Here is a 23,912-nt window from a genome sequence, read left to right on the forward strand (position 1 = left end):
AGATGACTTCACTTGGATTTTTTTAATTAAAACTTATATGTAAATAAATTAAAAAAAAAATCACGTATGTACATATATAAATTCAAATATTTTTTATATTTGATAAGTGACACAAATTTTTATTTATATTTCATACATAATATCTATATTCTAATACATAATTTTTTAATGATCTATTTAATATATATATATATATATATATTATATGAAAATTTAAGATGGAACCTATTAATCCTTATTCACATTTTCAAAAACTCAATAAAACTAACCAACAAGTCAACCAAACATAATTGGTAGACATTTTTGTATTAACCATGTTGTGACAAGTCTCTTCTCATGTATGAAATTTGTTGATTAATTTTTATGATTTTTTTTATTGGTTACACGGAAGAAAAATGTGAGAAAAAGATCAACAAAAGGAAGAGATATTGAATTGTTATAAAAAAGTGAAAAAATTAGTTGAGAGTTTTTTTCTTTTTATATATATTATTTATTTGGTTTATTTTTGTTCTAATTTAATATATTTTATTATTTACAGAAAAAAAGGCCAAATTTGAGTTGATAATAATATTCTGTATAGAACACAATGGGTGGATAAATTTGTTACTGAGCATCCCAATGAGCAATTCCTCATCGTTGCAATCAGGGAGTGACTGTGATTTAGATTCAGCCCGCCGAGTTTTTGCTTCAATCCAATTCGAATTCCAATCCTTTCAATTCTTCTTCATTCATAGTGTTGTTCTCAACATTACATAAACCTTCTTCGCCCATTTTTTCGCCTCTTCAAAACCCTAAAACACACAAACATCCATGGCCGCTCCTACCAGGGACCAAGCCCTCTCTCTTCTCGCTGCTGCCAACAACCACGGCGACCTCACCGTTAAAACCTCATCGCTCAAACAAGCAAAGGACCTTCTTCTCTCCATCGACCACTCTCTCGCCGCGGACCTCTTCCCTTACTTGCTTGAGCTTCAGTCTTCTCCCGAGAGCCTCGTTCGCAAATTGCTCATTCAGTTAGTTCCTCACTCTATTTTTATTTTTAATTTTGTTCTTCCTTTGTTTGATCTCTAACTTCGTGTTGTTGGGACTTTTTAGTTGTTTATGCCTTTTGGTGAATCGACAATTCGGTTTGTCGTGTTTTCTTGATGAATTTGGCGTTTTAGGGTAATGCAGCAGGACTAAATTTATGCTTTTTAACTAAACAAATTTCTCATGTGCATTTTTTAATTATTTATCTGAAGTGATATCCTCTGTTTATTGAATTATGATGCGAGAGTGTGTTGGTTTGGTGCAATTTCTCTATCTGGAGTTTAGTAGCTTGCTTGTTTCCATCCATCATTTGTGCTACCTTTGTCTTCCGCTCTCCACATGTAGCAGCTTCTTGCGTGTGTGTTTTTATGTGGGACTGATAGATATATATGTAGCACCTTCTTGTGTGTGTGTTTTTATGTGTGACTGATAGATATATATTTATTTTTAATTTGATTCCTTCACTGCATTTCAGGATAATCGAGGAGATTGGTTTTAAAGCAGTTGAACACTCTCCTACGCTGATATCTGTACTATTAACATTTCTACGTGACAGTGATATAACTGTTGTAAAGCAGTCTATTGTTAGTGGCACAAATATCTTTGGTAGTGTTTTTGAGGAGTTGATTTTGCAGGTACTTCTTTTGTCCCATTGCCTACTTAATAATGGTGGCTATCTCCCTTTTCAATCTTTAACTTTCTCTGGTCTTGTATGAATTAGCATGATACATGCACATTAACTCTCTAGATATAGTTATTTCCAGTGGTTCATCTAATTATTGGTCATTGTTAGATGGATTTTTCACCTCTTTTAATGCCTGCAGCCCATATGTTTATTAAATAAAAGAATGCATTTCTCTCCCATTTCATTAAGTGATCGTAGTAGATTTTATGTATTATGAGCAAATGGTAGTGATATAAATCTGGAAAACCAGTTTAGTTAAGATGAAGAGCTCAACCATTATTTTTAAGAATGAAATTCATTAATATGAAGAGCCTCTGTCCATTTCAACCTCTCTAGTTTACATACTTTGGTACATAGTATGATACTGACCAAGTGATAGTAAATTGGAAAACAAACAGTTTCAACAAAATGGTAAAGTTGAGAGGTGGCTAGAAGATACTTGGATGTCAATGCTTAAGTTCAAGGATGCTGTTTTTGGGATTGCTCTGGAGGTAATTTAGCTTCTAGTTTTTAATCCGTTGTTGTTGCCATAATTGCTTGGGGGACCATTGCAAATGTATGTTACTGTTAAATTTTACTATCTTCTGCTATTGTTACTTTCTTGAAGGTGGTATATTGCTGTGGAATATACTAATAAGCTATATTCAACATATTGAACCATGCAATCATTTAATATTTGAAATACAATTGAATTTTAGCAAAGAGGTCTCTGTTTTAAAAGCTTTGTTAGACTTTTGTCCAATCATAGGCAACCATCAAGGGGAATCACCATTCTTAGGGTTTTGATCACTGAAAGCATGTTGTCAGGTCTGTTTGGTTTATGATTTTGAGTATTCAGTTTTCTGTGGTGCTTTTTCTTATATGGGGCCTATAAATAGCTAACACTCCAGCAGACTGGCTTGTCCATCATGAAAACATTTCCGACTCTGACACCTCTCGGACATGCCTTGGACATGTGTCAGACACACCTTTGCAAGTGTCTATAGTAAAAAACGGGCTTAGATATATATAATTAGTCAAAGTAGTGAGTTTTGATTTTGTTCTGTATAAATTCGTTTTCTTTGTTTTTCATCCTGTAAAATTTGAAGTCTTCTGTTTTTAGTTCTTATAAGATGAACGAAATTTGGTTTTAGTCCCTTGTTTCAATAATTTTCATCCCTCTAAACTCTATTTTTGTTACCTAGCATTCATTTTAAGACAAATAATAAACATTTATTTTATGGATGATACTCTTGTTAAAGATGTCGTCACACTGGATCTCTCGTTCAGCTCATAAGCTATTAACAAGTTTCACATAATACTAGAGATCAAAAGCTATGATTTCAATTTTAGAGGGACTAAAATTTAAAGAATTCTTTTAATAGGAACCAATATCAAAACATGTAAACCTTGTTTGGAATCTTATGTCATTCTTTTAAACTTGAACTTGTGGTGACTACAACAGTGGGCTTTGTTTTATTTCTGATTTCTGACTGAGAAATTAATTTGCTTGGTATTGTAGCCTGGTTCTGTCGGAATAAAGTTGCTGGCACTGAAATTCCTTGAAATGTTTGTGTTACTATTTACATCTGACGTCAGTGATTCTGAGAAATTAGCCACAAAAGGTACCGCTGTTCATATTTTAACAAGTTTAATGTATGCATGAGTTTAATGGCTTGAGTTCTTAAAAAACACAATTTCTACTTAAGGTTCCAGTTTAGGATAGGGAATTGATACGTTGATAATCATTTAGTCATACATTATTGCTAAAACCAATCCAAATGCAGGAGTTAGACAAGCTGTTAATGTCTTGTGGTTGGTTGGTGGTCATCCTCACCCTGTTCTTGATCCAGTGGTGCTCATGTCAGAAGCAAATAGGACTCTTGGCATTCTATTAAATTTATTGCAGTCCGTTGGCAGTCCTCCTGGTTGCTTGACTATTACTGTTGTAAATTGGTGAGTTTTAATGTGGCAGCAGCCAATGGCCTGTGTTTAAATATCATTAACATTTTTGTGTATTCTTTTTTTCCTGGCAATAGATCCTATGGAAATTGTGTGATAGGTAACTCTTTGAATGTATAAGTGGTTGCATATTAAGGCTTTTATCCTTTGTTGGCTGATTAACATTTTTTTTCATTTATTTGCATGTTGATTTTTGTACCCCCATTAAATCATTTTCTTTTCTCTCTGTACTAAGATTGCTGTTCTAATGGCATACTCTTCTAATAAAGGCAACAGGAATGTGAGAAACATTCAATACTCACTTGTTTTTTAAACTAGCTAGGAGCATTTAACAATGTGTATTTAATGTTCCTTGACCGATACCCTCAACACACTAGTCACCAAGACCCTTTATTAAACATGTGGGAATGCGAGAAAGTTACAAAAACAGTAAGGGCGAGAGAGATTTGATCTGAAAACAGAAGCTAAATCTTGTATTGAATTGAATGAATGTCCAGAACACAATAACCAACCAAAACCGATGGCTAGTTTTTGTCAACTGAAACAGAATTCGAACAGACTAGTGGACTCAGTTGCATGTGCATGATAAAACGATATTAGTTATTATGAAATTTGGTTGTTTTCTGACGATTTTTTTTCATTGCCTTGTAAAAAAACAGAAATGCCTATCCTAGCTCCTACAAGGCCTGTTTTTAAAACTCTCTGCTTAGGAATTTAGTAGTCTAATAAATATTTGTTTCTATACTTTCTAATGGTACACACTTTGAATTTATGTGTTGTCTGCTTAACTTTTCATTACGTCACTGTGTTGAATTTCAATGACTGTAGATGAATTTTGAAATTTTTGTTATTCTTTTACTGCTTTTTATATATAAATAAATGAATCACACGCCATTAAGTTCATATGTCTATGTGAAATTATATTTCCAGTGATCATTGATCTTACAGATGGTATCACTGCAGTAAGTTTATAATTTTTGTCCTGAGCCATTTTTTCTTTTGTCTGGTAAAATTCCTTTTAGTAAATTATCTATTGTCCATGGCATGGTTTAAGTTTAGGAAAGTTTTCCTCTTCAAACTAGGAACTGATTTATGTGCATTCTGTTTGATGTCTACAATCTCCCATGGGAGTAATTCATATTTTTGTCTGTTCTGTTTGTCATTTTTTGCCCTTTGCTCAGCAAAGAAATCATTTGTAACACTCAGCGGTGCTACTTGCATGCTTTCAAAGCTCCAATTTTTGTGTGTAGAGTGCTTCTGATTCTGTTTGTTTCTTGAAACATGCAAGAAAGAGTTGATGGTATTGATTCTTTTATGAATTAAAGACCAGCTTTTCATTTCCTCACTGGTACTTATAGATTGCTTTCATACAATGCACGTGGAGGGGTTCATTTTTCATGTTTCGAGAAAGGGCTGTAAAAATAATACAAAATATGGATTATAAGTGGGGGTTCCCAAGAATAACAGTAAAAATGAAAATAAGATCAGAGGATGTTTGTTATTGCTTGTGCATTTTTTTAGGAGTAAAAGAATAAATTAAGACAAGATGGCTACATGGATAATACTACAGAGGTGCTAGGGACAGGAAAGTACATAAGGTCAAATCCAATTGGCACAAAGTATATGCCCATGCCTTTCTGGTCAACTATTTTTTCTCTCTTATCCCCCTTTTATTTGATTTATCTCTATTTATTTGTATTTACCGTGCATGTAAATGAGTTCGGCAACTTGTCAAATTGTAAGTAAGGATGCCTTGTTTCCAAACACGATGGTCCTAACGTTTAAAAGTTTAAAATTGTATGCACATTTCTTGGAAACCATTGTTGCAGTTGCAATATTATTCAATATAATATGTTTATTTTACAGAGTTCGAAGTATTGTAGTGTTTCTGTTCTGCCTTACTCATTTCTATGCAGGAAGGTGTCAAGTTTATTTCTTAAGACTATAGTCTATCTTTTGCATTGGGATTTCACGTCAATATTATTACATGATACACTCAGTCTTTAATCATTACTGATTTCATTCTTAAATCAATGAAATTCTTTAAAAAATGAGCATATTACTGCATTTTGCCCGTGGTTTTACTATGTTGAAAATGGAGTGATCACTGAAGCAGGGACTCATCGATCAAATAAGTTCAACTACTTGTTATTTTAGTAACATTGCAGCATGCTGACCAGTTCTTTATGGGAGTTGTTGGCCTTGGATACTTCTGCATTGGTGGTTCATAAGTTGGAAGTTACCTTGATAAGACTGTGTAAGATGGTTCATTATTTATACCATGGAGTGCCAGTTGGCTGGGTGGTAGAATTCGAAAGTGATGCATTATAATGGACATCTTGTGAACCGAGGGAACATGGTCATCAAGTGATGCAGTTTATTATTGTAAACTGTTTAAGAGACCATTTACTATTTAAAATTTCATGCTGTAACACAGTTAATGTATTTATTATTTTATAACAGCTGATACACAGTTAATGCTTCAATAATTCAATTTATATATTGGTGTTTTTGTGTTATATATTTGTTTTGGCATTTTTATGGATTTTGCACTCCATTTGTTAGCATATCAATAATGCTAGAACCATTACATAGTAAACCCATTAAACTTCTGTTCAGCTGATCCTTAGATTGTTCTGGCAAAACCAGGTTAAAGTGCAAGTGTTTTGTTTATCCCTTTTCATTTCTGCAGCTGGTTTGCAGTTTAAACCTGCTTTTGAAATTAATCTCACGACATGGACATTCAATTTAGAGTTTCATCCAAGCTAACAATTCCTCATCCCTTCAAAAATATCAGCAAGCAAGAAATGTGATAAATGGTGGAATGAATACTAACTATTTGTCAATGTTACATTATAAAAATTACACTACTTCTAGCCTTTTGTTTTGAAAACTAGATTCTTAAAAACTCCGCAATAAATATTAAATAATATAATTAATTTTCATTGAACTCTATCCAGTTTTTAAGCTGGCTGAGGGTGTTCATTTTCACATATGCCACCCTCTTTATGACAATGCACAGTGCTTCTAAGTGACTAGGATTAATGTATAAACATTAAAGGAGAATGACAATCGATATGAATAATTTCTCTTTGCTCTGTAGTTGCATGCATATTGTTATTTAAAAACTGTGACAACATAAGGCTGTACTTCTAAAGTTTTAAAAAATCTTTTAGCATTTCTACATGAGTTGGCTAGGTTTATTTGATTTTGTCTAGCAGTTGTCTTATTGAGGTTCTAGTGGTAGCAGCAATTTCAGAGGAGTATGTATGTGCTGTTCCCTTGTGATTGTTTCAATCATTTGTAAGCTATATAGGCTTATTTCATTATTTTACCTTCTTTCATTTAGTTATCCTGAAACTAGGGATGATTTTATTCTTCATAACAAGGCGGGACTCATGTTATGCCCTATGTTGAACTGTTTAGTTGCCTGTGGTGTGGCTGTTAGCCTATGTGTGAAAATAATATGAATCTTGCAGAAACAAGATGAGCACATGTTATTGGATTTTAGTTATGCTTGTTTTATTATTTTAATTTCTCCTGGCGATAGAAATGTATTTGTTATCTGCAGCTTGTTTATCTATAAAACACAATTACTTGTCACTGTATTTTCTTCTTGTTCTTTGTTTTGGGTTGTTGGTACCTGTTTGTCTGTTTTTTTGAAACCTTATGCCTCTAATATTAATATGAAAAATTACAATTCACTGCCTTGAAGAAAAGTACAGCTATTTGATTTAATTATACTTCCATATTTTACAAATATGCTTGAATGAAATGTCCAACTGAAACTGCTTTAGTAATCTTTATTTTTTCCATTATGTTCACCCGTTGTGTTTTTCTCTGCATAATGGCATGCCTCTGTTTGTTAACATGGAACAATATTCTAAAGATAATATGTTGTGTACTTATTTATTAGTTTGCATCTTATAAGAAGTTCATACTGGATTATTCTTCATCACTGCTTTAGTTTTGGTAGTATTGTGCTGTAGTGAAACACTGACAAAGGTTTGGCATATGTTTTTTTAATTTTGGACATTTCTTATGTTCTTAAAGTTTCTGCATGCAAACATTTTTTAAAGGATACACGAATTCGAGTATACAAACAATTGAGTTTTTGATTATGATTTTAAATTTTAAATCATAAGCCACTGGGGTTCTTTCCTTGTGCAATGCCATGTTTATCCGACTGTCCTTTCATATTAATTTATTCGTTGTCACCTGAGAACAATAATAAAGTTTCATTTTAAAAGTTGGCTACCAACTTTTGCCCCCAAAATTGACTAAAGAAATAGAAGAAAAATATAGTGTACTCAGATATCATTTCATGACATTGTGTATAATTTTATGGCAATGTATCTCTGATATCCATTTTATTTCTGTCTGCTTTTATTTTTAGTAATGGTTTTGTATTCTTATATTCTGACCTGCCACAGAAGCTTCTTAAAATCTTTAGTTCTTTCTCCTTTAGTTGTCTTGTTCATATTATTTTACTGAGGATACAAGTATGCATATTTTAACCCTGGTTTGAGATGAAAATGGAGGTTTGACAAACTGAGTTTTAAGTTTCTTAAATGACATTGGTTCAGTTTAGTATTGAAACCTACTTTTCTCGAGCTTCTTGCATTGTGTTTCAGTTTAGCTGTGTTACATGACCCATAACACTGTTCCTTTAGCTTGGTTTATATGGAATGAATAGAAGATGGAGTTGCAGTAAGCACTGGGTTGCCTTATTTTGAATGACTTTATCAGATGAGCAAATAAGATTGCTAGGGATTCCAAAAAGATTTAGTGTTGCTCTCAGTTTGTGGTTTTCTGGTGTATTTGGTCTGAAAGAAAAGATAGATTTTTATCTGTTCTGCAGGCTTCTTTCAAGCTAATTTGGGATCTAAGTAGTTTATCTAGGTCCTTTGTGAAGCTCTGCCAATGGTCATTTAGGGGATTTTGGTTTGATAAGAGAGATTGGCATGCTCTGTTGCATGGTTCTTGATTTTTATTTCCTTTTATTTTTTTTTGTTTTTTTTTCTCTTTGGGATATCTTGTACTCTATATTTGCATCTTTCTTTTCCTTGATAAATTCTTAGAAAAATCCTCAGATTTGGTAAAAGTTACGTATGGAATATATGAATAAAGCTGATAGTCCAGCACTCATACTATATTTTTTTCTTCAAAATACGTTGGTCTAAAAGTGCTCTGGCAATGTGGAAACAGGAAGAAAGGAATATCCCTGCATCACCTATCGCTTGAGTCTGATTCCAATTGCTACTACAATTTTTATGTTTTCCAACAAGTATTTGTTAAATAACTAATTTATTTTAAACAACAGTGATAACCAAAATTTTATTAGGAGCTTTTGAACACCTGGCAGGCAGTTCAGTCAGGTTGCTTCTAACATTCTTTGAAAGTAGTTGTCCGTCACTTAAGCAGGCAAACATCCGCTAGGTTGTTAAATATGAATTTGAAATAAAATGTTCGTTAAAATCAATTAAATGGAATTCTTTAACTATTGTGCATAGGATGCTGTTTGTTATATGCACTAAAAAAATACCCTGTTAATGGTTGGTTTGCTTGTTTGTAGCTCGAATTATGAATGAATAAGCCTACAGTGACATGTTTTTTCCCTAAGTTCTTGGTTTTAAATTTTCTTGGTTTTTGCTTAAACTATTTTATTGCTCCATAGCATTATTTGTAGTTGCTGTTGTTTAGATAATGTTTCGCTTCTCTTGCCTCCATTGATTGTCATGTCAAACCTAACTGTTTGAAGTATTTGTTTTGACAGTTTAGCAGCCATTGCAAGAAAAAGGCCACAACACTATGATACTATTCTTTTAGCACTGCTTGAATTTGATCCAAATGCTCTAACAGCTAAGGGATGTCATGTTGCTAGTATTCAGTACTCCTTAAGAACAGCTTTGTTGGGATTTCTTAGGTGCACTTATTCACCAATACTAGAGGTAAATGTGCTTTTGTATTTTATATTTGAGCCTCTAACTTAAACTATCTGGCATACTTTTAGGATAAATGCACTGTAAGAATTATTTGGCCTAGTATTTTGTATCCATGAAATGTTGGTCAAAAGGAATCATGATATATTGTATATTTTTATTATTAATTACTTTTTCATATTTATCATTACACACCAAATTACATATATCTGTACTAAGCATGGAATCTGTGCTCCTTTTCTCAGATATTTCTCAATCTCTCATTTTACTTTTGAGAAACTATACCTCGATAATGGTTAGTGCTTTATTTTCATGTTCACTTGCTGATGGCCTAGAATGTTTCATGTAGAAATTGGCTATAATTTTTCTTGCATGCCGTTACTGTTTTCCTATGTTTCAAGAATTGTGCCATTTGCTTCACAAATTTTTGGAATTAAGCATTTTATGATTAAGAACAAATTGCTACTGACAAGGGCAGGTAGAAAGAATATTCTGATGAAATTTTTTGTTAGGATCTCTTGCTTTTTGGTTTAAAAGACATGGACTGGCATTCTGTGGCTAACCATGATTAGACTCATTGTTTTAAATAAATATTTTATTCACATTTTGCAGTCAAGAGAAAGACTAATAAGGAGCCTACGAGCTATGAATGCAGGGGATGCTGCAGATCAAGTGATTCGGCAAGTCGACAAAATGGTTAAAAATGGTGATCGTTCTACTCGTGATGCACGAATTAGCAAGGTATGTAGCAACTTGCTATCTTTTGCTGTCAAAGTAAGCTGCTGATATTGAGCATAAGTTTTTATTTTTCCCTTCATTTATATCACATTAAATTTGATTTTTAACTTTCAGGATGATCAACCATCAACTCAGTCATCTGTTTCAGGGGAATTATCTAGAAAAAGACCTGTTCCTCTAGATAATGAACAAATGACCAATGGTCACGAAACCATCTCTAAACGGATTCGTTCTGGTCCTGACTCTCACTCTACTTTACCAGCTAAAATAAATGATTCTGGGCAAGATCCTAACTCTGTTAATGGAGTATCACCTAATGTTCCTTTGCTGGATAGCGAAATGACTGCTGTAGAGCAAATGATTGCTGTGATTGGTGCTTTACTTGCTGAAGGAGAGAGAGGTGCCGAATCTCTTGAAATCCTGATTTCAAAGATTCATCCTGATCTATTGGCTGATATTGTCATAACTAATATGAAGCACTTGCCTAAGACTCCCCCACCACTAGCGAGGATTGGGAATTTACCAGTAACACGTCAATTAAGCTCCCAAGTCAGTCAATCACAGGTTATAGCAACTTCCGTTCCAACAAATTCTGTCCAATCATTGTCTGGTACTGGCCAAGCTTTGTTGCCTTCAACTACAGCTGCTGTTATTGGCGCTAGTTCATTGCTGTCTGACACGTCTAACTTCAGTAACCTGCCTGCTGATTCTAAACGTGATCCACGGAGGGTAAATCTTCTTTTTTTTTGTAGAAATTGGAATTTGGTAGTCTATATTTCCATATAGATAATTTTTTAGAATACAACATGTGTTACCTTGAACCATCTGGTTCAAATTTTCAGGATCCCCGTCGCCTCGATCCCCGGCGTGTTGTGGTAGCTCCTGGAGGAGCAACTGTATCAATTACAGATGATACTGGGGCCACAAAATTAGAGTTTGATGAACCTGTTTCCTCCATTAAGCCTGTTTCACTTCCTGTCGTTACTGCTGATGACAACACTCCATCAGATTTAACAGTCAAACTAAAAAATGATGATATGATCTCTGAAGGTACCTCAGTTTCAGGACCTGATCAGGTAATCCCTAAAACAGAGATTCAGGAAAGGCCTGGAGATATTCATCGGATTGCTGAAGCAGATACTTCCTTTGGTCCCTCAGTCTCATCAAGAGAGGAGGATCCGAGTATGGTGAATCTGTCAGATGACATTGAAACAATTGGTACAGATTCATCATCTATTTCAGAGTTTGATCAGTTTTCTCTTGATGTTCAAGTTGAATCCACATTAGAAGATACCTGTCTGGAGTTACCACAGCTTCCACCTTATGTTGAACTATCCAAAGAACAGCAAAGTATGGTGAAAAACATGGCTGTTAGGCATATAATCAATTCTTACAAACATTTACATGGGACATATTGTCAGCAGTTTTGGATGCCACTACTTGCTCGACTAGTTGCTCAGGTAGAAAACTGTTTCTTTTACTGTTTCAAGGTTTTATTTTTATATCAACGTACCGTCTTTTATTTTTTTATATCTTTCACATCATATTTCAACGATTCTTTTTTTAGTATTTAGTTAATAATCATTTATACACCACTATAGAAATCCAATAACCAACCTTCACCATTAGAAATTCAAAAGTACAACTAATAAATTTATATTGTAAGTTTGTAGAAGAAGAAAGATTTATATAAATGTGTTTGTTTATTTCTTAAACTTCTTTTGCAAAAGTTTTCAAAAGAAAAACATACACAGTTTCATTTTTGTGTTTTGATAAGGAAAAACGGGAGGAATGTATGATGTATTTACTTATATGAAAAACTAAACTTTGGCTGTATTCCAACCCCTATGAGCAAATTGCATTCAACATAAGGAAGAACGGAGCATTTATTCACTTTAATTATTTCTTGCCTGTCAATTGCAGATTGATGATGACGATGAGTTTATTATGATGCTTCAAAAACACATCCTGGAAGACCACTGGCTAAAGGTGTGTCTACATTTTAAAATCTGTTGTAAATTGTTAACTAAATTTATTTCTAACTTTTTTACCTGTGTCATGGATGGAGTAACAGAAATTTATTGAATATTTTTCAATTACTGTTGTTGCTGCCATTTGTCTGATGGGTTGTTTTTCATTTTAGTTTCTTAAAATGGTACTTTGCAATTGCAAACATTCATCATCATTCTTGCATCAGGAGTCAGGATTGCATATTGTTTTCCATTATGAAATGAACTAGACATACACACATTCATAGTAGGAGGTGTAAAATGCATATGATGGTATTTTACAAGTAATGAATGATATTATATTAGTGTACCGATTTATGTGTAGGAAATCATTAAGGTGCTGGTAATTTCCACTACATATGTGAAGTAGGTTGCCTTGTCAAGTTTGACTTTTGTGAATCTTGACATTAGTAAGATATATCAGATTGTAAAGTAAACATGGGTGACCCACAGTGCACAAGGCTCCCACCTAGTTGGGTTTAGGGAGAGTAGATGTCTGCATTAACCCTGTGAGTGGAGAGACTGTTTATTTGAAAGTATTAACCATACAATTCTGTGAAGGCTCAACCTCATACCTTAGATTAACCATGAAATAATTGTTAGTACTTGTGCCAGTGCCACTCAAGGTTTATACTGCCAAGCAAAATTATATGATACTGTTGTATTTGATTATCATGAATAGGTTTTATTTGGTGTAAAGTGAGCTGTAAAGTAGGTTTGGGAACATGATAAACAGATATAGGACCATCTGGATGATAAGGGCGTGGTAAAATAATTTTAGCTTGAAGGATTAAATAAGGGTGTGGAATTCTAATATTGTTCCAAAAATTGAGGAATTTAAAAAGGGAAATTAGTTGGTAAAGTAGTGTCCTGTTTTATCACCTCGAATGTTTTTATAAGTATTGCTTAGATACAAAACTTGTCTTAATTCTTGACTCTCTTTTTTGTAAGTACTTTTCTTAACAATTTTACAGATGTGTCTCTAAAATATATGTTTCTCTTTATTAATTTCTTTTATAGGTTAACTGATCACTTACTGGTGGATTTTCAGGGACATGAACTCGTACTGCATGTTTTGTACCATCTGCACTCCCTTATGATATTGGATTCAGTTGAAAATGCTTCATCTTCTGCTGTTTTATATGAAAAATTTCTCTTGGGAGTGGTATGCTCAAAATTAGTTGTTTGATCTTAATGAACAACACTTTTCTATCTTTTTCTTATAAATGTGGGACATACTACTTCTTTGTAGGCCAAAACTTTGTTAGACTCTTTTCCAGCTTCAGACAAGTCTTTTAGTAGACTTCTTGGTGAAGTTCCACTTTTGCCTGAATCGTCCTTGAAGATTTTAAATGATCTCTGCTATTCTGATGTTATTGGTCATGATGGAAAAGTTATCCGTGACATTGAACGTGTGACTCAAGGCCTTGGTGCTATCTGGAGTTTAATTTTGGGGCGTCCACAAAATCGCCAAGCCTGCTTGGGAATAGCATTGAAGGTAAGCTGTCATTCCTGAGACTCTAAATGCAGAATATGTATCATTTGGACAGTGTATATTATCTTAGCTATTTATTTATATGCATCTGTGGCATATTGGATGCTGGCACTTTGTCTCATGGACTTCAATAGTAATATTTGGAAATGAAAAGGCTTGAAGGACTAAATAATTTGGAATGAAAACAATCTGCCAAACGTATGATAATAGTTTTAGTGGTTAAAGAATTTAAAGTGGTAGTATTCACTATACTGCTTCCATGCAACCATCTAAGACAACATTTCAGGTAGCTTCATTAATTTTGCGTACCATGTGTACACTGTATATATGTTACTAGGAAAAAGAAACATTGAGTTGACACAATAGGTTAAACAAATCTCGTTCAAATAGGTTTTGATACCATATTAAGAAGGGAACTTTAAGTCTAACTTAACCTCAGAAAACCGACTTGTAACGTTAGGATTGCCTCGACTTATATACTGTAAATTGACCTTATTTCTAGTCGATGTGTGATCTCCAATGATTTATGTAGGATCAATTCCTTGTTTCTATAATTAATAACACTCTCACAAGTTGCAGCATATAAGTCATATGTGCCCATCTTTTTTCAGTATAATATAATTAATCCTTGGTCCTTGTATAGACTTGGTGAATATGTCAATCTACTGTTCATTACAGTTTATAGATGTAGTGATGATATCGCCTGACTCTAGCTTTTCTTGTGAAATGACAATCCATCTCATGGTAGGGTTTATTGATAATCCCAAAAGTTTGATCAAGGCATGGGTATGAAAATTAAGTTTGAGTGAGGTGTGCATAGTGGATTTAATAACACTACGAAGTTGAGCATCAATCTTTATCCATTGTTCTTGATTTTCTGTATGAATGAATTCACTAGTGGTAGTGAAGTGGATTTGTAGCACAACCCACGTAACCATAACCCAATATCGGAAGTCGAAGTGGATTAGTTAAACCTGTCTATTGTCTCAATACTAACAATATGGTTAGGAAATATAGAAAATCTGTTCTAGAGGTTGATGTGGTGCTGGAAGACATTATAAATAAAGTAATAAAATAACCTAAGGAGAGTGAATGCGAACGTGGGGGGAAAAGTCTTTTGGAAATAGTGGCTCTCTATACCATGTAAATTGTCATGAAAGAGAGAAACATTAAATAACATTAAGTTGAAATTGTATGTTTCTGAGCAGCACGAGTGCTTTATTTATATTAAGAAAAATGAATCAATATTAAAAGTAGAGGGGATTTGATATCATCTAATAAGAAACATATGATACATGAATAAATAAATTTGTGTGTAATAATACATATATAATTGGGATATTTTTTATTATATATGATTGGTTTTTTATTTCTGTAATTTTAACAATATCTAGCTTAGAAATGATTGAGATATATATTGTAAAATCACTGTTGAACAAAGTCTCTAACAGTGAAGGTTTGGGTCTTAGTAATTATTCCTTGTATTCTTGCATCACCACTGTTAATTTGCTCTTTGTTTATTCCATGGGCATGCCGATAGTTTGGAGTGGGTCCTTCAACGCATGTTTCTCACAATGCACATAGTTCTTAGCATATTTCTACCTGTTATTCCAATCCTTGGCATTTCATATAAGGTAGAAAAGTAAGTTAAATGTATGGAATCTTCTTGGAATGTTCTTTGGGCGTACTTTACTACTCATTAAGATTCCTATTTGTATGTCAGTACCTGTTAGCGGCAGTGTTACATTTTAGTTTACTACTCCGAGAAAGAACACAAACTGTAATAGTCTTATTTCACACCTACTGGGTACTCTTCAAACAGGTGCTTCAAGTGGTCTCCTTTGTGTGTCCAGATCCCATTTACTAATTTTCTTATTTCTTTATCAATTAGTGATATACCAATATCTCATCAATTTTGACCCAAGAAAACAAAAAGCAACAATAATCCAAACGCATTCAGTACGTTTTTGGTTTGACAATTTAAATTTTGATCCACATTCTGGGTGTACAAAAATGGATCATGGATGGCTTGACTTGATCTGGTGAGAAACCAACATGCACTCAATCCAAAGTCCAGAAATTGTCACAGTTGTTTCACTGGTGCAATTGCTGCATTGTAGCCTTTTAAAGATAGTCTAGTGAAAGTTGAGGTTGCTAGTTACTTGTTAGCTTGGTGAGAACCTCTCGAGGATTGTTTTAGTAATTAATGATTAATTCTCTTGTAGCCATCAAATATTTTTTTTCTTTTTTAGTTTGCATGTTTTGTGAGCTTGGTTTAACATTTCCCGTTAATATTCCCAATAAAATGGGTGATTGTGCGTGAGAATTCCACCAGGTGGGGTATGAAGAAGAAGAAGACATGCAGTCTTCTGCTTGCAAGTAGAAGCAGTTTCCAGGTTGAGACCTGGTGAAAAGGAACCAGCTTTACTGTTATGTCAAGGCTTGCTCAGCACTCACCATTACTTTTTTTTTTTCAATACATTTTTTAAAGTTTATTGCTCTCAATGTATTTGAGTACCAAGTCCCCCTATGTCTCGTAAAATGGCCAATATTTCAAGCTGCTATTTGTTTGCCTGTTTTCTTAACCTTGACTTTCCTTTTCCTCTGATTTAATCTTTTTATGGTATCATTTTTCCAATGTCTAATTTACTGTTTCACTATGGCAGTGTGCTCTCCACCCACAGGATGAGATTCGAGCTAAAGCTATTCGGCTGGTATATGTTGTGAAAGATTTCATGGAGTCTGCCGGACTGTTAATTGATAATGTAACTGAATGCTCTTGCTTATGTTGGACAGGTTACAAACAAGCTCTTTCAGCTTAGTTACATATCAGGAGATGTTGAAAAATTTGCAACAAACATGCTGCTTTCTGCTGTAGAACATGAAGTTTCAGATACAGGTCTTTTGCAATCTGGACCTGGAGCTACTGAACATAGAGCCGAGGCAGAGGTGCTTTGATATTTTCCTTGTGATGAAACTGATGATGCTTTGAAGAATTCTATAATATATCTGTTTATATTTTAATTCTGATTTTGTTGCTACCTTGTCATAAAACAATCTTGTTTATTATATATATTTTGCTTGGCCTTTGTCAGATTCATTATTATACATAAAACATTTGGAAATTAATTTTTTATTTTTTCTGCGTACATGAGTAATGGAACTTCATGTAATATTGCTTCAAATCAGGCTTAAGTATCCTTTTTCCTAATTATTTATCTTTTCTTTTGTGTTTTTTTCTGTGCATAAATTGCTTTCCCACATAATGGCTCGAGGCTTGGTCATTTTTGTTCCTGATAAACTGATTATTGGTTGTGTATACTTAATTTTTAAGGTTGAAGGCCAGGAAATAAGTACTTCCCAGGTTTCAGAGTCTACAATTTCTGAAGATGACTCTACTAGGGTGGCTAAACCATTGATTCAAAATGTTCCATCTATATCATTTTCTGAAGCTCAACGCCTCATTTCTCTGTTTTTTGCTTTGTGTACAAAGGTTAGTTTATGAATACTTCTTTCAATCTTGACAATGACTACAATGGCAATTACTCTTCATCTGGTTTTGTAACATTGATATAGTTGTTTTATATCTTTGCAGAAACCCAGTCTTCTTCAGATTGTATTTAATGTGTATGGGCAAGCCCCGAAAACTGTTAAACAGGTCTTATTTTGTTCATTATCTTAGTTTACTAGTTTTATTTTTGTAGTATTCAGTGAGTTAGGGTAACCCACCAGTTTCTTTGGTCTATATGCATGTAACTCTCAGTGTAGTTGATAAAAGATGTGATTGATAGAGTTTGCTCCCATTTCATCTTTGTAGCTTAGTAAATAGACTTTTATAAAAAAAGTTGTGGTATCGGATTGAGAGTACGTGCCTGAATTGACATTTCTCTGAATCAATTGCTCATGTGATTGTGGAACAGTATACACTTGTAACTATTTTCTTTATAATGAAAACATGAATTTTCCACATAAGGTTGACTACGAATCATGTATCGGTGCTGCCAAGAAGTTCACCATTTTATCTTTGGCATTCTGATTTTTCCTTTAGCTATTATTGGCAATAGCAGTTCTCTGTTTAACATTTCTGACTTTTTCTACTCATGCTTTTGCAGGCTTTTCACCGCCACATTCCTATTGTTGTGAGGGCACTGGGGCAATCTTATTCTGAATTGCTCCGCATCATATCTGATCCACCCCAAGGAAGTGAAAATCTTCTGACACTGGTAGCCTACTGTTCTCATTGCTTACTATGGCTTATTTTGTTCCATCATTGAAGGATTATCACTTGAATATGAAAAAAGACATTAATGTTGATCTTGTATTCTTGAAGGTACTGCAAATATTGACTCAGGACTCTACACCATCTTCTGATTTAATATCTACTGTTAAACGTTTATATGAAACAAAATTTAGGGTATGTATAGCAGTAAAAATAATTGTAAACTTTTCACCAATGATTAGATTATTTGTTTCTTTTTCTTATTTGTGTTGGTTCTCCATTGCAGGATGTTACAATTCTTGTTCCATTATTGTCTTCGCTTTCCAAACAGGAGGTTATAATGATATCTTTGTTTTATTACCTTTCAATTTATATTCTTGCTTAGTTTCCTTTAAAATGAAATTGTTTTGTCATTTGTATGTGGTCTATTGTTCAGGCTTATAAAATATATTTGAGGAAATTTTATACTTGACCCCAGACCATTCTAAGTGCAAGGAGCGCAAAACCCATTTATATTTATTAAGAATAAAGGAAATAAATATAGGATTAATACCCCTTGTATAAAATACACACATAGGGTTGTTTATTTATAAATGGAAATAATAACAGAATAATAGAAACTATCGGCAAGCCCAAACATTCAACAATATTATTGTTTAGGGTGTTCTGTTTTGCATCTTGTTTTGGTTATTTCTCAGTATAGACAATATTCCACTCCCTTTTATCGTAGATCTGTGAATTTTGGATCGGTAAATTTAATAATGCTGGTAATCACCATCACAAAGTAGGTGTTGCTGAAAAAATTAGAAAGAAATATGTAATGATTCAGGATCTTATCCAGAGCATTTGTTGTTAATTATCAGATGAAATATATTTGGTGTTCTTATCCATAATACTTGCCAGATGATAAGATTGTCATCAATATGCTTCCTTTCATTTGTTGTTTAATTTATTTAAAGTATCTTTCCATAGTTAAATCTAGATTCAGTTGTAAATATTATTCTAGAACCAGAATTTAAATCAGTATCTTTGTGACTAGGAAATTAAGTTGATTTTGGCTTTGTTTAAAGATGCCATTTCCATCTGTTTCCGCAATTTTGCCATAAATAGTATCAATAATTTTTAGCACTTGATGCTCTTGTCGTATTAGTAGTAGATATTTTTCTTAATCAGCTTGATTTCAAATTTTGATGGTAACAGGTTTTACCAATATTCCCAAGGCTTGTTGATCTTCCATTGGAAAAGTTTCAAAGAGCACTTGCTCACATACTACAGGTACATGTGAATTCTCATTCTGGATTTCATAATTTTTTGTCTCTTGTGCTTTTTATTCTTGGATGCCTTGGGCTTGGCATATTGACTGCGCTTTCATTCACTCCATGTTTCCATATTCCTGTTCCTTTTGGGTAGATGGGGAATTATGTTTAAGTTGGCCTCAATATTTCTAACTTAAAGTTATTTCTTTATCTTTTTCTTCCTTTCTAGATAGGCTAAGCATTTAATGCTGTTCATGGCAGGGTTCAGCTCATACAGGTCCAGCTTTAACTCCTGTAGAAGTGTTGGTTGCAATGCATGGAATTGTTCCAGAGAAGGATGGCCTTGCACTTAAGAAGGCATGTCTTCTATACTCTTTCTAATTTAATGTTATTTGTGAAAGTTTTTCTTTATGGTTGATTATTGATGATCTATGGACATTTGATGTATTAATGTTAGTGGAACTAGTCATATTGTGTTGTATCAACTATAGAAAAACCTAAAAAACTTCAGTGGGGAATTCTGAATTATTGTTTTGCACCATCAGATAACAGATGCTTGCTCGGCTTGTTTTGAGCAACGTACTGTGTTCACACAACAGGTTCTGGCGAAGGCATTGAACCAGATGGTAAGGAGATTCAGTGTATTGGCCAATTATACTGGAATTACTTCAAATCTTCATGGCTCTATTATTTAAATTTTCAGGTTGATCAAACTCCGTTGCCTCTACTTTTCATGAGAACAGTTATTCAGGCAATTGATGCTTTTCCTGCACTGGTAATTTTCTTTTCAGCTTTTGTTCATGCATAGCTATTTTTTCTAATGCATTTTTGTTTGTTATGATATTATGTTGATGTGGAATTCTTTAGATGATATGTGGTATACTGGTATTATTGGTAATGGGATTATGAATATGTCTCTTTAAGAAATTTTGGTGACAGAACTGTATATTCAATTTCTGCTTTTTTTATTTTGAAAAAATTGGTTTAACCGAAGTTTCAAACATATTGGTCAGATCAATTTCTTAAAATTGGCTTAATTCCTTTTCAAGTAATTCATGTAATAAAAAAGTCTGAAGTAGATAATATATCAGTAATAACAATGGCATATGTGTGGTGCTTCAATGTGTTGTTATAAGGATTCTGCTCAATTTCAATCTTTATTTTCAAAGGAAATCCTGCCATGTAGAAAACGTAAACTTATACTTTTAATGTCAATATTCTGTTTTTAGGTTGATTTTGTTATGGAGATACTCTCAAAACTCGTGACAAGACAGGTATGCTTCTCTGGAACGCAGATTATTCTGGTATGTGGACTTTGGACTGCTGATGTTTAACTTTAAATTACTAAGTGCAGGTGTGGCGTATGCCTAAACTTTGGGTTGGTTTCTTAAAATGTGTATATCAGACACAGCCACGTTCTTTTCACGTGCTATTGCAGGTACTGCATCCTCAACTTGCCTTAAATCATAACTGTTGTGGAGAAATGAGGAAATCTGTGCTTCTAAACTAGACAGCAAAGCTGAATTATAGACAAATCACAGTTATCCTAATTACTGTAGTTGTTATGATTTGATTAGCCTATACAATGTACTTAGACACTATTTTACATACTTTCTAATAAACACTATCAAACTGGGGCATATAAGTCGTAAGGACCAGGCTTTATTATGTATCTAAATACTTATGGGAAAAGGAACCTGAGATTTGTGAAATTCATGTCTAAACTACATAACAGTGATAAACAATATGGACCAAAAGTAATAAATGCACATGAAATCTGTCCCATTTTCCGCAGTGATCTGATGAAATTGTTAGCTTTTATATTTGTTTCTAATAGTTTCTAACATTAACTTTTTTTGCGTCCTCCTCGCAGTTGCCACCTCAACAACTTGAAAGTGCACTCAACAGGCATTCTAATCTCAGAGGTCCCCTTGCTTCATATGCCAGTCAACCAACTATAAAATCAACACTTAGTAGGTATGTTTTTCTAGATATGAGTATTTGAAAGGCTCTATTGCATATTTTATTCTGTCTCTGTGATGTTGGTCTCTGAATACTCCTTTGCTCTAATAATGGCCCCCTTACTTTTCTAATTAAAGAAATTCTGGCCTGCTGTCAATCTGCCATCCAATTACTAGGGAAATAACTGACATAACAATAGCCTCATCGCAAGACGCATGATTGTCAGATGTTACAGCATAACAACATGCTTCTGAGTTCAATAGGACATACTGTGACATGTTTGATTAAACGAAAAATTAATGTATCATTACCGTGCGTTGTAATTTATTTTAATTCTACAAGTCATAGTGGGTCCTATTAAGCGATTAATTCTACAATAAAATGCCTCATCCAAAAGTTGTGTTCTATGTCAGTTATTTCAATTAGCAATTGGATGGCAAAATTAATCTTACACCAGTTAACAACATTTTATGATTATTTAAAAATCCTAGCAATTGGAAAAGGATATACGAGCGTTCTATATTTTCTAGTTTCAGTTTCTCCTTCGCATTTTTCTAGTTTCAGTTTCTCCTTCGCATTCTGGTATAGAGAAGCGAGGTCTAAATTTCGTTGTAGTCAACTAAATTGATGTATCCATGTGCAGATCAATTTTAGCAGTTCTTGGTCTTGCAAATGAAACTCATGTGCAGCAACATTTGTCAACTACGTTACACTCTTCTGACACAAGTTCTTCAGTTCATGGAGCAACTCTTACGTGATGGTAAAGTGACTGACAAGAAATTAGGAACTGGGCCAATTGATAATTGTTGTCGACAAGATTGATCGACTTCTGGATTTCTTGGCATCCAAAGGTACAGAAAAACAAATTTATACGGTGACTTGGAGCCCCGAATGCAACCTTTTCAGAGTCTGTGACCATCCACATTGGGGCATGCATCCAATCGTATCATAGTTTTTCATGAAATCCACCGCGCCTACTAGAAAATGTATCATAGTTTTCTTTTTGTGGTTATTTTATTTTTTTCATTGTAATATTATTCATTCAATTTTGATGTTATATTCTTGCCTTTTCTGGGGTAAGAAGTATGATTATCCTCGTGTATTGGTTGCATAGTCATCACCATAGTCCTCTCTCCAGACGGTATGATAATGCTAAAAATGAAATCATGTCTCTAAAAGCCCCCTTTTCTAATGTCCTTTCCTAGCTTCTGGAATAAATTGCTAACAGAAAATTCAAACACTAAACATGGAGTGTTTTATAAAAGTATGAAAACTAAATTTAAACCTGCCAAATATAATTAACACATTTAACTACGTTTTCAACTCAGATCATAAACTATTGATGTCTTGATTATATAAAGGGTGTTGAGTTTATATTTTTTAAATGGTATATCAGATATGCAATGACCATTCAATTGTTATGACTATACCGGTGTAGCATAACTGCTACACGTTATCAACTAATTTTTAATATTTTTTTGGATCAGATATATGTAGTCGTTTCTCTTGCTTAAATCAGAAAAATGTTTAAAATTTATTCTGAGTACTTGATCATTTAGAGTCAATGATGTATATTAAAGTTATTAAACTCTAATTTTAAATATATTTATGAAAGGTTTCAAGTGAGAGAAAAGGAAGGGAGCACAAACTATAGAATAATATCTTTTTTCATTTATTTTGGTTCACGTTAACGTAGAAAGCTATAACAGAAATTTTAATAACATTTATTGAATGTTTCATTTGATGGCTTGGAAGAAAAAAAAATACAATTGTCATTTTGATGTCCCTTGACTTGAAAGAAAAAATAATATATTTCATTTTCTCTAAGATGAATATCACCTGGTGGACATCAAAGACATAGGCTAACTTGACCGTGAAACACGAATTTATTAATCATTTTATAATTTATTCTTTCAAATAATAACTTCCTATCACTTCACTTTTAAAACGAACAATGGTTCACTTAAATATTTGATCTCATCCATTGGTTGCTCTCCAATAATCAAATTTATCAATGTGAATTAAAATTGATTAAAAATTAAAAGAGCAATCGAAATTTACGATTTTGTTACATAATTTAGTTTTTGCTCTTAAGCAAGGAGTTTTATCAAATTAAACTTTTTTATGTAGCTTTTTTGTATTAAGCATGTCATCCTTTAATTATATTTCTATACTTTATAAATACTATCTTAAATTTAGTTAATCTAATTTTAAATTTACATTTTGAAGATTGAATTTTTAAAATATTTATAATCTGACCACTCTAATATAAAATTTATTTTTAATATCTGAAATTAATGTATTTTTAATATCTGAAATTAATGTATTTTTAATATCTGAAATTAATGCACCCATATCAAATTGTTAGACATTGAAATGAATTATCTTTCTTCGAACAACTTATGTATAGTTTCTTCCTCAATTTTAAAATTTTATTTCCTTTTTTTTTATCCTTTTTGGGAGCATTTAATTTTATCTAACGAACTTTTTATTTTATTAGTGATACATCTGATGTTATAATTCGTTATTTATATATATATATATATATATATATATATATATATAATTTATGTGTTATTTAGTAATTTGAGTACACATTTCTTGCGGTCTTTAAAGTGGTGAAACATTGTCATAGT

At 33.1% G+C, this 23,912-nt stretch overlaps 1 protein-coding gene across 2 annotated transcripts; it reads left to right on the plus strand.

Moving 5' to 3' along the window:
• The first annotated feature begins 549 nt into the window (after positions 1-549).
• Positions 550-22,454, plus strand: LOC137821614 (uncharacterized). Of its 2 annotated transcripts, XM_068626295.1 has the most exons (27): positions 550-1,013; positions 1,505-1,664; positions 2,113-2,205; positions 3,216-3,318; positions 3,481-3,649; positions 9,432-9,606; positions 10,210-10,338; positions 10,450-11,064; positions 11,178-11,795; positions 12,259-12,324; positions 13,396-13,509; positions 13,597-13,842; positions 16,506-16,553; positions 16,636-16,788; positions 17,174-17,332; positions 17,435-17,497; positions 17,952-18,062; positions 18,170-18,253; positions 18,345-18,392; positions 19,259-19,333; positions 19,576-19,671; positions 19,860-19,940; positions 20,018-20,089; positions 20,544-20,588; positions 20,669-20,752; positions 21,188-21,291; positions 21,920-22,454. In XM_068626295.1, the coding sequence occupies exons 1-27, from the start codon at positions 811-813 to the stop codon at positions 22,032-22,034; spliced, it is 4,029 nt and encodes a 1,342-aa protein (XP_068482396.1). In that variant the 5' UTR covers positions 550-810; the 3' UTR covers positions 22,035-22,454. The 2 variants fall into 2 exon arrangements, with proteins under 2 accessions (XP_068482396.1, XP_068482397.1); XM_068626296.1 differs by lacking the exons at positions 9,432-9,606; positions 10,210-10,338; positions 10,450-11,064; ... (17 more) ...; positions 21,188-21,291; positions 21,920-22,454 and adding an exon at positions 5,813-6,174 and having other exon boundaries at positions 594-1,013.
• The last annotated feature ends 1,458 nt before the right edge of the window (positions 22,455-23,912 follow it).

This window comes from Phaseolus vulgaris, chromosome 9 (assembly GCF_000499845.2).
Source record: "Phaseolus vulgaris cultivar G19833 chromosome 9, P. vulgaris v2.0, whole genome shotgun sequence".
Classification (NCBI taxonomy): Eukaryota; Viridiplantae; Streptophyta; class Magnoliopsida; order Fabales; family Fabaceae; genus Phaseolus; species Phaseolus vulgaris.

Bases quoted from the DNA above. Each gene is read 5' to 3' on its own strand.
- LOC137821614 (XM_068626295.1), top strand. From the start codon at position 811: ATGGCCGCTCCTACCAGGGACCAAGCCCTCTCTCTTCTCGCTGCTGCC. The intron at 1,665-2,112 runs GTACTTCTTTTG...GAAAACAAACAG, and splicing joins TTGAGGAGTTGATTTTGCAG to TTTCAACAAAATGGTAAAGT. The intron at 9,607-10,209 runs GTAAATGTGCTT...CACATTTTGCAG, and splicing joins CTTATTCACCAATACTAGAG to TCAAGAGAAAGACTAATAAG.